We start from the raw sequence: 12335 nt of genomic DNA, 5'->3' as shown, positions 1-12335 counted from the left end.
GCCTTCTTGAGCAGAAGTATTTCGTTACATGTCAGCTCTAAGTTTCAATCCATCCTGAGATAAAACGTGTACAGGATGGAAATGAAACACTTTTCTAATCTTTAAACCGACAAACAATCACAACCTGTAATAGCCTCTACCATTTTATCAGGAAGTCCAATACCAAGCTAGCAATTTTTTGTTCTAAAAACATTCTGTTAATGATACTGAGAATGTTACTGGAATGTTTTCAGCGGGAAGTTTTCTTTGTGTTCACAGAATGTTCTCTAGTAACATTCTCTAAAAACCTTCATAAAATGTTAAGTGGCAACAGTGCTTGAATATTATGCCTTAATGTTCTTTAAACATTCTCAGCAGGAGGTTTTCTATATGTTCATAATTTGTTCTCAGATAACGTACTCTAAAAACATTCAATAATATCTGACCCAAAGAATGTTATCAAAACATCCTTTGAATGTTAAAGACAAAACATTATATATTTGTGCTAATGAAATATCACCACAATATTTTCAAACAAAACATTTTCTAATTAAAAAACATCAGAAACGTCCTGAATCATTTTTTTACATGTTGCTTTGAGAATGTTGATCTTTGTTGTTAAGTAACATTATGGGAACATTTTATAGAAAACATTCAATAATCTTTTACCTAAAGAATATTATCAAAACATGATCTGAACGACTTTTTGGACCCCTGCATACAACACTGTCCAGCAAGCAAACTGTCCATGCTGGAGCTGAGGGGTCCAAAATAGTCAAGTTTACCTCCTTCATTATTATAATCTGTTATTTTGCTGTTAACATGACACTGTGTGTCAGGTGACTGGGAAACCTGTGTGCTTGGTGTGTTGGCAGCAGGTTTCAGGGCTTACAGAGTAAAATATTTGGCCCACTATGAGACTCATCATGGTGAAGAATACAACAGCTGTTTTTGTAGAAAGATAGTTCATTAAATGTGAACATTTTCAGAATGTACTTGTGCTTTTTTGCACTAAAACTAAGGGAAAAATTTAGAGTTGTCGTTATTTACAGGTTATTATGTTATGATTTTACTGGTCTGGCCCACTTCTGAACAACTTGGGCTGAATGTGGCCCCTGAACTGAAATGAGTTTGACGCCCCTGCTCTATACCGTGTCTGTTACCTAAATAATATTATCAAAACATCAGCTGTATGCCAAAGACAAAATGTTCTTCTTTCATTAACAGTTAGCAAAAAAAGGGAACATTATTTAAATCGATGAACATCTTTGAATATCATTCGTCACCACGGCCCAGAAGATCACCGGCTGCTCCCTTCCTTCCATGGAGGAACTCAACGGCTCGCACTGCCTCAGGAATGCAAAACACATCCTACGAGATCCAACTCATCCTGGACATGCACTTTTTGAGCTGTTACCCTCTGGCAGACGTTTCAGGACATTAAAAGTTTTTATTCAAGAGCCATTACTGCTCTCAACACTGCTTGAGTATGGGCTTTTTGAACAGTGACTTTGTGCAATACAGTCAAGTGCAATACACAAGTGCAATACACAAGTGCAATAATAAGACTCCGTGATTTGATTTGTATGTTGTGTGTGTATGACAGTGTTTTTTTCCCTGTATTTGTTACTTTTTATACCTTGATTGTTTTTGTCTCTTTTAAATGGCACCTAATGAGGACTGCACCCTTTCAATTTCGTTGTACTTGCTGCAATGACAATAAAGGCATTCTATTCTATTCTAATTATATGAATTATTATTCTACTATCGCACTCAAAACCTTGTCTTGAAACATAATCAGAACTTATAGTGAATGTGCATAGTGACAATGTGATGAGAACACTTTGTTTCAGAAACTCCAGCTTCTTAATATCTATAACATCAATATCTCTCAAATATGTGTCTTTTTGTACTTACTTCAAATTAAATTCACAGGTCCACTCTTATTCAACTCGTCAAACTTTATTTCTTCATCCTCCTAAATGTTTTACTTGTAGAAGTCAATTCTCGATACGTTTCAGGGGCAGCAAATTCTGGAATATTTATTCCAATGCAGATAAAAACTGTTTATCTTTAAAATGTTATAAACGATGCTTGAAAAAACTTTTAACTACTGTTACTTTATATACTCATCATGCTCAACCAAATACTCATAGAGTATAGGTGTCCATGCACATCATATTCAGATTTTGTACTTTTGAATTCTGTTGATGTTATAACTGTAATTATTGTAATTCATTTGAGTTGTATTATTGCGGCACTTCTCTAGGTTTAAGACCATCTTGTACTTGAAATAAGGTTACAAAGTTTAATTTGAGCATTTTGAGATATAATGTCTTCTCATAGTGAGCTGGATATACTAACATTCAGTCATGTTGTTTTTTAGGATAAGGCAGCTATGCTCTAAAGTAGGTGTTTCATTGTGTGCATGTAGTTTGAGGATGTATATTTTTCATTTGGTTTAAGAGAAACAGTGCCGGAAAACTGTAAACCACCCTTAAAAAAAACAAGTCTTTTTTCTTTCTTTCTTTCTTTCTTTCTTTGTTAATTTTGTATATTCTTATGTTATTTTATTTTGAGTTTCAACTGTTGTCTTTATATGTGTCAATTTCGTATTTTTTTTAATTCATTTTTTAATATTAGAACACTATTTGGATGGAGGCTTCAAATAAGCTCTCTGAGTTTTCTGCCTCTTCCTGCACATTGTATTATTTATCTTTGCTATTTTTTTAAAAATTATTTTTCTTTTAATTGTGCAAATAAATAAATAAATAAATAAATAAATAATAAAAACTCCCTGTTAGCTGGGTAAAGACTAAATTGAGATGTTTCAGATTTATGTACCTCCAGGTCCCTCCGTTGACAGCGGGGCGGAGCACAACATGGATTTCCCAACATGTCACGTCATTTGTATCTGGCTTTAGTGATGTCCAATAGAGAGAGGAGGAAACACAACACTGTAGACAGCTTGCGCTCCGCTGGCCTGAAACGCCATCTTAAACAGAAAGGGGGTTTAAACAGGGAGAGAGCAGGAAAGAGGAAATAACTCTCTAATTGTCTTGTTTTTCGTCGCCGGGTCGCTCTGGAGCTGTATTTATTAGTCATGGCTTTGGGCGTTTACACCTCAAAATAACGGCGTGAGGAAACCAGCACGGCACTTGTTAGCCTCTCGTCAGCTAGCAAGGGGGAGGGGTGGTGGTGGAGGGTTTCTGGATCCTTTTTTTTCGCAGCAGAACTTGTTTGTTTATGTTATTCCAAACGGACATGTCCTCTTCAAACCCAGGTAAAGTCCTCTAAAAGTCACATGGACAGTTTAGCTGCTCTATACTTTGTGACTTTTCATGTATTTAGGGGCGTTTTCTCACGGAGAGCTGAAGCGGACACTTTCCAAGGGATAGCGTGACAACATCAGCTAAGTTAGCTTAGTAGCCGAGCTAATGCCATAGCAAAGTGAGGCTAGCTGGCTATTGCATAAGTGAGAGGTTGTTGGCATGCTAGCCAGCTCATAGAGGCTAGATTAGCGTTCAAATAGCACTGTTATGATACACTTTGCACTGTCAAATGAGCCAAGGTGACTACTACATGTAAGTTTGGTCTGCACAGATCTAATATTGTAGAAGTTTGGTTCACATATGTTTGTTTTCATATCGGAATGTAGCTTGATCGTTAGCTCTGAGAGTTTCTTTTTTAGCTGTCTTCACTTAAGAAAATCTGAGTTTTGTGTAAAACTCCACTTGTGTACTAGTTATGAGCGTTCATGCTAAATTTCCCTCTTGGTTTGGGCTTCATGAAGTGACTTAGTTTCTGTTTTCAGCGCAAGAGGCACAATAGGAAATCACCTGTCAACTCTGCCACACTGACTGAGTCTCCCTGTGTTTATTTATAGAGTTACCAGACCCAAATCTGGGTATGGGGGCAAGTGGGACCCAAGGGAGTGGAGGGGCTGTTGTACCAAAAGGGAACAACAAAAGAAGAGCTGCGTAAGTCTGACAGTACAGTTTAGAGACAAAAAAAAGAAGCTGAAATGTCAGTATCAGTATCATGTTATGTATATTTGCTGACTGGTTCACTTTTTGAAAGCTGTGGTTAAAATAATCTTGTGAGAATATGTGTGAGAAGCTTCTCACACGGCCCTCTCTTCCTTATTGCAGGCCGGCCTTTGACGATGATGATGATGACGATGAAGGGAGCAAGCTCTTCAGGTAACATAAATAGTTTCTGTCCTGAAGCAAGATGAGGTGTTACATTAAATGTTGAAACTGTTAAGGCTGCTGAGATAACAACATATGTATTCTCTGTTTTCTTCAGGTGTGATGATGACACAGGAGGCTCCAACAATGATAAAGAGCGCTTTGCAAGGTAGGAGATTGAATCAGGTAGACATGTGTTCAGAGGGTATGTAAGGGAACAACATTATTGACACCCCACTGCTGCTCTCTCTCCTCTCTATGGGATTCTTTTTACACTTACACTTCTTTTTGTTTGGTACCAGTGTTAATTTTGGCAGCTATTTTAGGTTTAGTCTTAGTCTTTAGATGAAAATACCTGTTAGTTTTAGTCACATTTTAGTCTTTTCAGCCCTTTATAGTTTTAGTCTAGTTTAAGTCGTCGGAAACTCAAAACATTTTAGTCTTTGATTTTTGCCGAAACATCTTCACTCTTTAAATAATTCATGTAGTCAATCAGATATCGGTATCAGGGTTGCACCAACTGTTAAAATGAAATCGTCAACATTTCACTCCTTTAACAGTTTTGCTTTGGTAATATCGTAAGTGAAATAATTCAGCCTGGCCCTGCTAAAAAGTCAAAAGAAAACATTCTTGATGTGACCACTGTGTCTGTATTTTGATTCTCTTGATTCACAGAAAAATGCCATGAAAGGACTGTATTGCACATTTACGACGGTCCTTGAATGCACCTGCAGTGACAGGCACACTGGACAGACAGTCAGTTTACGTCACTCTGAAATGCATCTGCATCTTTCAATAAGGAGTTGATCCAAACTTACTAAATGTGTCTGATGTCTCACCAAACTGAAATAAACCAAACTGTAGACGGGAGCTTTTTACGGTGATCGTCAAATATTAAACAGATGTCCCCTGGTTGTGTCTTTGTCACTAACGCACACCGGGGGTAAAAAACCTCAATGAAGATGAGACGGATGCATGGAGGTGAGGAGAGCTGGTTCATAAAGCACACCTGCTGCAGGTAGAGACCAAGCTAACACTGAGCCCCTCAAATAATAACTCAGCCTGTCACAGGAAAGCATCACTTTTATTTCTAAAGATTAGACGCACAGCGGGGGAAAACATGGATTTTGAACGTCCGACGATCCGCCACTAATGTTTTCGTCTCGTCATCGTCTCGTCAACGAAATCAAAACCTACGTTCGTCTTAGTTTTTATTATCAGTGAAGCACTTAAACTCGTCATAGTCTCGTTTTCGTCATGAAAAAATGAATCGTTGACGAACATTTATCGTCATAATTTCGTTGATGAAATGAACACTGGTGCTGTACATAAAAACAAATTAAAATAGAATAAATTAAGAAAAAGAAAGAGAAACCACCCCCAGCCCCGACCCCAAACCCACCCCACAATCCTAAGATTAAGAACACAATATATGCAACAATAGGAATGAAAACCATAAAAATAAAATAAAGAAAGAAAAAAGAAGTTTCTGAACGAACTGAGAAAACGCTCTCATGATATCTTAATGAGGAAACACTGGAGGTAAAATAAGATGTTAAAACTCAACACAGGGAATTAAAATCACCAAAATAAGATAAATTTCTATGATAATTAAACACTAAAATATTAAACCATTAAAAGAGCATCCGATGCTATACTTAAAATAAATTAATAAGTACATAAATAAATAAAGTAGAATCAAAGTGACTAAAATTTGAAGTAGATAATAAATAAATAGATAAAACTATTCAGAATAAAAATAAAAGTGAGACTAAAAAGGTTGGTTTTACATTTGCTTTTAAAAATATGTATGCTCTGTTCAGCCCTCAGATCTTTAGGTAGGGTGTTCCACAGGCACGGGCCGTGATAATAAAAAGCTGCCTCACCGTGGGTTTTAGTTTTTACATTTGGTACAATTAAAAGTCCAATACCTGAAGACTTTAGTCAATGGCATTGGTCTCCTTTATGTTTGCAAGTAGGCTTTCTAAAATGTGACAGTAGAAAAAGTAATAAAAAAGCTTGTTGTTGAATCTCATGAAGTGTTTAGTAATGAGAAAAGGTTTTTTTAATGCCTGTAAAGTAGTAGTTTTTGAGATACAAGGTTTCTGATGTTTGCCTGACGTAGAAGATATGCAAATGCAATTAAATATTTAAGCTCTCCTATTGTTATTGATTTCCAAGATGCATGATCAACAGATGCAGTAGGCTGCTGGGCTAGGTACCCAGTTCCAACATCCAATACATACAACCTCTTGTGAAACACCGATATTTAGCATCACTGATGCAGTTCAGTAGTCAAGATCTATTTCTTGTTTGAAAGCAGAACTGCCATCCAGTTTTTCTAATTCTGAGTCAAAAGCAGATGCAGAATGTTTCACATCAGCGGCAGCCATCGTTGTTTTTAAATAAAGATGCTGCAGCAGAATTTATATACATATTCTAATATATTAGTTCTCTGTTGTGATTGGCCTCACTTGAAGTAGGGAAATGGATATCTGTTTCAATGAGGGAGGAGGACCAGAGGTTGCAGGAGAAAGTTATACACAAGCTTTCAGACTTCGCCTGCTTCCCAGGCTGTGACAGTTAGAGTTTGTTCTGACAGTAACCAGAGCTTAAGAACAGTTTAAGTAGGGGGTCTGCTTGATTAATGACATGTTTCAGAAGGAGTCTTTTAAAATGTGTTGTTTTTTGTTTTATTTTGTGTTTCCAGGAAAAAGTGGATGATGAAAGGAGTGACAAAGATGAAACAGATGAAACAGAAGAGGAGGAAGAAGAGGAGAAGGGAGTTAAAAAGGACATAAAGACAAATGGACCAGTGCAGAACGGTCACACAGTCCACAACAACAACCACAGCAAGACAGAGTGAAAAAAAACTAACGGGTGTCAGGACGCAGGAATGTGAGAAGGACTCATATCCCTCAGCAGGGGTGCAGGAGGGAGGGATGAAAAGAGGCAAAAGGATGAAGAAAGAGTGTGGTTGGGGGAGAGGGGCATGTCATTCCCTACAACACAGAACAGCAGGTTTTGTTGATGAAATGTGACACTGTTACTTCTGCACATACACGTTCATACTTACTTTTAGAGGGCACTAAGATCCAGCAGATGATAGACACTATGTTCATGTATCAATGTCAGTGTGTGATGCCAGTCCCCAAATTTCAAAGAGACAGGAGAGGAAATGGAGAGGAGCAAAGTGATGGGAGGGAGGGTGGGGGGAGTGATGCTGCTTCTACTTTAGCTTTCCTTGTTCAGTGTGCCTTAGAGCCAGCTGATGGCTGTTAAAATGCCATGTTAAAGCTTTCTGCTTTGATGCTGTGTTGTTTATGTTGTTCCCTTTTTTTGTTTCCTACTAAAAGAACAAAAGAGAATGAAAGTACGTTTTATGAAAGTGAGACAATGGGGCATTTATTTCCCTAATTTTCTGTCTATGCAATTTCGTAAATGTCAGCTATTGCACCGCATTTGCACAAACAAACTGTCTCTTATACTGTGCAGTAGGACTGTGTGCCTCTGCTCTCCAATGACACCTGTGCCATTGATGAAAAAAAACTGCCTTGTGAGGTTTCGGAAGTAAATTTGGTGTCACTTTTGTAGATACACTGCAAGAAAAGTCTTGCTTTTATTTTATTTTCTTAATCTAGCTTCACCTGTTCAGTACAAATCCTGCTTCCACAAGAGACATTGTCTATAAATCTTTGCTTTTTGAGCAGTCAGGAACATCCCAAAATAAAAGTATCACTGCAATAGTAAATCTCAGCTTCCTGCCAGTGTCAGCGGAGCTGAATGTTTTTCCTCTCTAGTTTGGTTTGAGCTGGTCGATCCAGTTGAGTCACACTGGCACTGCCTCCCACTGAAAACCGTTGACTCTATGATAAAGCCATGGTGAAGGTGGGTTGTTTGTGGGAATACAGAAGGTTTTTCTAAAGCAAATGGAATGTGACAGATGAACCACTTCCAGATTTTACAAACATGAACCAGATTTCCCCAATTCACTGCCTTGTATCCTGGGTAATGTTTGTTAACCAGGGCTAGAATTGAACTTTTGATCTCAGTGAACGATTTTAGGTATGATTTTGTTTATGAAACGGGTTTACAGGTATTCTATTTGATGTTAAAGAGGTAAATGATGATGTAATCCATTTTTAGCAGTTCAGTGTTTGAGCCTTGAGACTCGGGAAGAGCTCACGAAATGAGTGTGGCTGTTTTGTCTTCATGCTTTAAATCTATTTGTATGTTAAGTGCCTTATCTGTAATTATGGGAAGCTCTCTCTCCCTCTCTCATTCTCTCTTTTTTGAGCCCTTTTGTTTTCCTTCTCTTTTTCTGTCTCCCCTTCACATCAGACAATAGTATCATCTCCCTCCTTGGTACCATCCATCACTCACTTCATTCTTCGTCTTCAAAAACCATCTTCTTCCCAAACTCAGCCTCATTCCACGACCCATCATTCTTCACTAACCCAGGCCAACCAGCAACCTCCTCTTCCCCGGTGATACAGAAGGAACAGCTGTGTCCTAATTACAGTGTTATATTATTTTTTATTTTTATTGTTTAATAACTAAGTATTGTTATGAATAATAAATGCAAAGATCATTCACAATTAAAGCACTTTGAAGTAGTTTTTATTTATTTATGCATCATGACTGCAAACATAATACACAGTATATTATTTAAGCTTATAAATTAAACATCGAATTGTTACTGCTGCATTAATCTGTAGGCTTCATTATACCACTTTAGTTGTTTGGATTCACCTTTACTGGCTACTTAATATATATACCAGGCAACTATAAAAGTCCACTTTTTATGAGCCCAGAAAAACAGCCCTGTTTTCAGTTCTCTTAAAAACATTCCTTGCTAACCCACTGAGTTTAAAATTGTTAGTTAAATGTAAGTTTAAAATATTGTTCTCACACATACATTACAAAATTCAAAATCTAATTCCTACGATATCCATGGTTTTCACTGGATGGTAAGGGTAGGAAAATGTGATTTGAAAATTTACCAAAGCTTGAAATATGGCATAAAAATGACAATCATATACTTTGAAATGTAGTTGAAGAACCACTAATGAGTTGCCTGAATAGAAATTTCCATATAAAGTCCAAGTACCTTGAATTTGCTTAAAAGTTAAAAACATTAGTAAATGTACTTTGTTATATATATGGTACAAAATAAAGATGATATCTAACTGCACTGCTGTAAAAAGTACATTCTTCTTCCTCTTAAATGCAGAGGTGGGGTATAAATAAATTAAGTGCACGCACCTCATAAGTGCATTTCTACATGAGCCTTCTTGAGCAGAAGTATTTCGTTACATGTCAGCTCTAAGTTTCAATCCATCCTGAGATAAAACGTGTACAGGATGGAAATGAAACACTTTTCTAATCTTTAAACCGACAAACAATCACAACCTGTAATAGCCTCTACCATTTTATCAGGAAGTCCAATACCAAGCTAGCAATTTTTTGTTCTAAAAACATTCTGTTAATGATACTGAGAATGTGACTGGAATGTTTTCAGCGGGAAGTTTTCTTTGTGTTCACAGAATGTTCTCTAGTAACATTCTCTAAAAACCTTCATAAAATGTTAAGTGGCAACAGTGCTTGAATATTATGCCTTAATGTTCTTTAAACATTCTCAGCAGGAGGTTTTCTATATGTTCATAATTTGTTCTCAGATAACGTACTCTAAAAACATTCAATAATATCTGACCCAAAGAATGTTATCAAAACATCCTTTGAATGTTAAAGACAAAACATTATATATTTGTGCTAATGAAATATCACCACAATATTTTCAAACAAAACATTTTCTAATTAAAAAACATCAGAAACGTCCTGAATCATTTTTTTACATGTTGCTTTGAGAATGTTGATCTTTGTTGTTAAGTAACATTATGGGAACATTTTATAGAAAACATTCAATAATCTTTTACCTAAAGAATATTATCAAAACATGATCTGAACGACTTTTTGGACCCCTGCATACAACACTGTCCAGCAAGCAAACTGTCCATGCTGGAGCTGAGGGGTCCAAAATAGTCAAGTTTACCTCCTTCATTATTATAATCTGTTATTTTGCTGTTAACATGACACTGTGTGTCAGGTGACTGGGAAACCTGTGTGCTTGGTGTGTTGGCAGCAGGTTTCAGGGCTTACAGAGTAAAATATTTGGCCCACTATGAGACTCATCATGGTGAAGAATACAACAGCTGTTTTTGTAGAAAGATAGTTCATTAAATGTGAACATTTTCAGAATGTACTTGTGCTTTTTTGCACTAAAACTAAGGGAAAAATTTAGAGTTGTCGTTATTTACAGGTTATTATGTTATGATTTTACTGGTCTGGCCCACTTCTGAACAACTTGGGCTGAATGTGGCCCCTGAACTGAAATGAGTTTGACGCCCCTGCTCTATACCGTGTCTGTTACCTAAATAATATTATCAAAACATCAGCTGTATGCCAAAGACAAAATGTTCTTCTTTCATTAACAGTTAGCAAAAAAAGGGAACATTATTTAAATCGATGAACATCTTTGAATATCATTCGTCACCACGGCCCAGAAGATCACCGGCTGCTCCCTTCCTTCCATGGAGGAACTCAACGGCTCGCACTGCCTCAGGAATGCAAAACACATCCTACGAGATCCAACTCATCCTGGACATGCACTTTTTGAGCTGTTACCCTCTGGCAGACGTTTCAGGACATTAAAAGTTTTTATTCAAGAGCCATTACTGCTCTCAACACTGCTTGAGTATGGGCTTTTTGAACAGTGACTTTGTGCAATACAGTCAAGTGCAATACACAAGTGCAATACACAAGTGCAATAATAAGACTCCGTGATTTGATTTGTATGTTGTGTGTGTATGACAGTGTTTTTTTCCCTGTATTTGTTACTTTTTATACCTTGATTGTTTTTGTCTCTTTTAAATGGCACCTAATGAGGACTGCACCCTTTCAATTTCGTTGTACTTGCTGCAATGACAATAAAGGCATTCTATTCTATTCTAATTATATGAATTATTATTCTACTATCGCACTCAAAACCTTGTCTTGAAACATAATCAGAACTTATAGTGAATGTGCATAGTGACAATGTGATGAGAACACTTTGTTTCAGAAACTCCAGCTTCTTAATATCTATAACATCAATATCTCTCAAATATGTGTCTTTTTGTACTTACTTCAAATTAAATTCACAGGTCCACTCTTATTCAACTCGTCAAACTTTATTTCTTCATCCTCCTAAATGTTTTACTTGTAGAAGTCAATTCTCGATACGTTTCAGGGGCAGCAAATTCTGGAATATTTATTCCAATGCAGATAAAAACTGTTTATCTTTAAAATGTTATAAACGATGCTTGAAAAAACTTTTAACTACTGTTACTTTATATACTCATCATGCTCAACCAAATACTCATAGAGTATAGGTGTCCATGCACATCATATTCAGATTTTGTACTTTTGAATTCTGTTGATGTTATAACTGTAATTATTGTAATTCATTTGAGTTGTATTATTGCGGCACTTCTCTAGGTTTAAGACCATCTTGTACTTGAAATAAGGTTACAAAGTTTAATTTGAGCATTTTGAGATATAATGTCTTCTCATAGTGAGCTGGATATACTAACATTCAGTCATGTTGTTTTTTAGGATAAGGCAGCTATGCTCTAAAGTAGGTGTTTCATTGTGTGCATGTAGTTTGAGGATGTATATTTTTCATTTGGTTTAAGAGAAACAGTGCCGGAAAACTGTAAACCACCCTTAAAAAAAACAAGTCTTTTTTCTTTCTTTCTTTCTTTCTTTCTTTGTTAATTTTGTATATTCTTATGTTATTTTATTTTGAGTTTCAACTGTTGTCTTTATATGTGTCAATTTCGTATTTTTTTTTAATTCATTTTTTAATATTAGAACACTATTTGGATGGAGGCTTCAAATAAGCTCTCTGAGTTTTCTGCCTCTTCCTGCACATTGTATTATTTATCTTTGCTATTTTTTTAAAAATTATTTTTCTTTTAATTGTGCAAATAAATAAATAAATAAATAAATAAATAATAAAAACTCCCTGTTAGCTGGGTAAAGACTAAATTGAGATGTTTCAGATTTATGTACCTCCAGGTCCCTCCGTTGACAGCGGGGCGGAGCACAACATGGATTTCCCAACAT

General features: G+C 36.4%; 1 protein-coding gene across 1 annotated transcript; it reads left to right on the top strand.

Annotated features, from left to right (window-relative positions):
- The first annotated feature begins 2897 nt into the window (after positions 1 to 2897).
- On the top strand, positions 2898 to 8772 carry LOC117823548 (aryl hydrocarbon receptor nuclear translocator-like). The gene is made up of 5 exons (XM_034698769.1): positions 2898 to 3262; positions 3866 to 3959; positions 4131 to 4181; positions 4288 to 4338; positions 6880 to 8772. The coding sequence occupies exons 1-5, from the start codon at positions 3226 to 3228 to the stop codon at positions 6968 to 6970; spliced, it is 324 nt and encodes a 107-aa protein (XP_034554660.1). The 5' UTR covers positions 2898 to 3225; the 3' UTR covers positions 6971 to 8772.
- The last annotated feature ends 3563 nt before the right edge of the window (positions 8773 to 12335 follow it).

The sequence above is a fragment of the Notolabrus celidotus genome, chromosome 12 (assembly GCF_009762535.1).
Source record: "Notolabrus celidotus isolate fNotCel1 chromosome 12, fNotCel1.pri, whole genome shotgun sequence".
NCBI classification, from domain to species: domain Eukaryota; kingdom Metazoa; phylum Chordata; class Actinopteri; order Labriformes; family Labridae; genus Notolabrus; species Notolabrus celidotus.
The sequence above is the reverse complement of the archived record's forward strand: the minus strand, read 5'-3'. Positions and strand labels throughout refer to the sequence as shown.

Excerpts from the sequence above, each read along its gene's own strand:
- LOC117823548 (XM_034698769.1), top strand. The coding sequence starts at position 3,226 with ATGTTATTCCAAACGGACATGTCCTCTTCAAACCCAG. Across the intron at positions 3,263-3,865 it reads CATGTCCTCTTCAAACCCAG|AGTTACCAGACCCAAATCTG; the intron begins GTAAAGTCCTCT and ends GTTTATTTATAG. Across the intron at positions 4,339-6,879 it reads GATAAAGAGCGCTTTGCAAG|GAAAAAGTGGATGATGAAAG; the intron begins GTAGGAGATTGA and ends TTGTGTTTCCAG.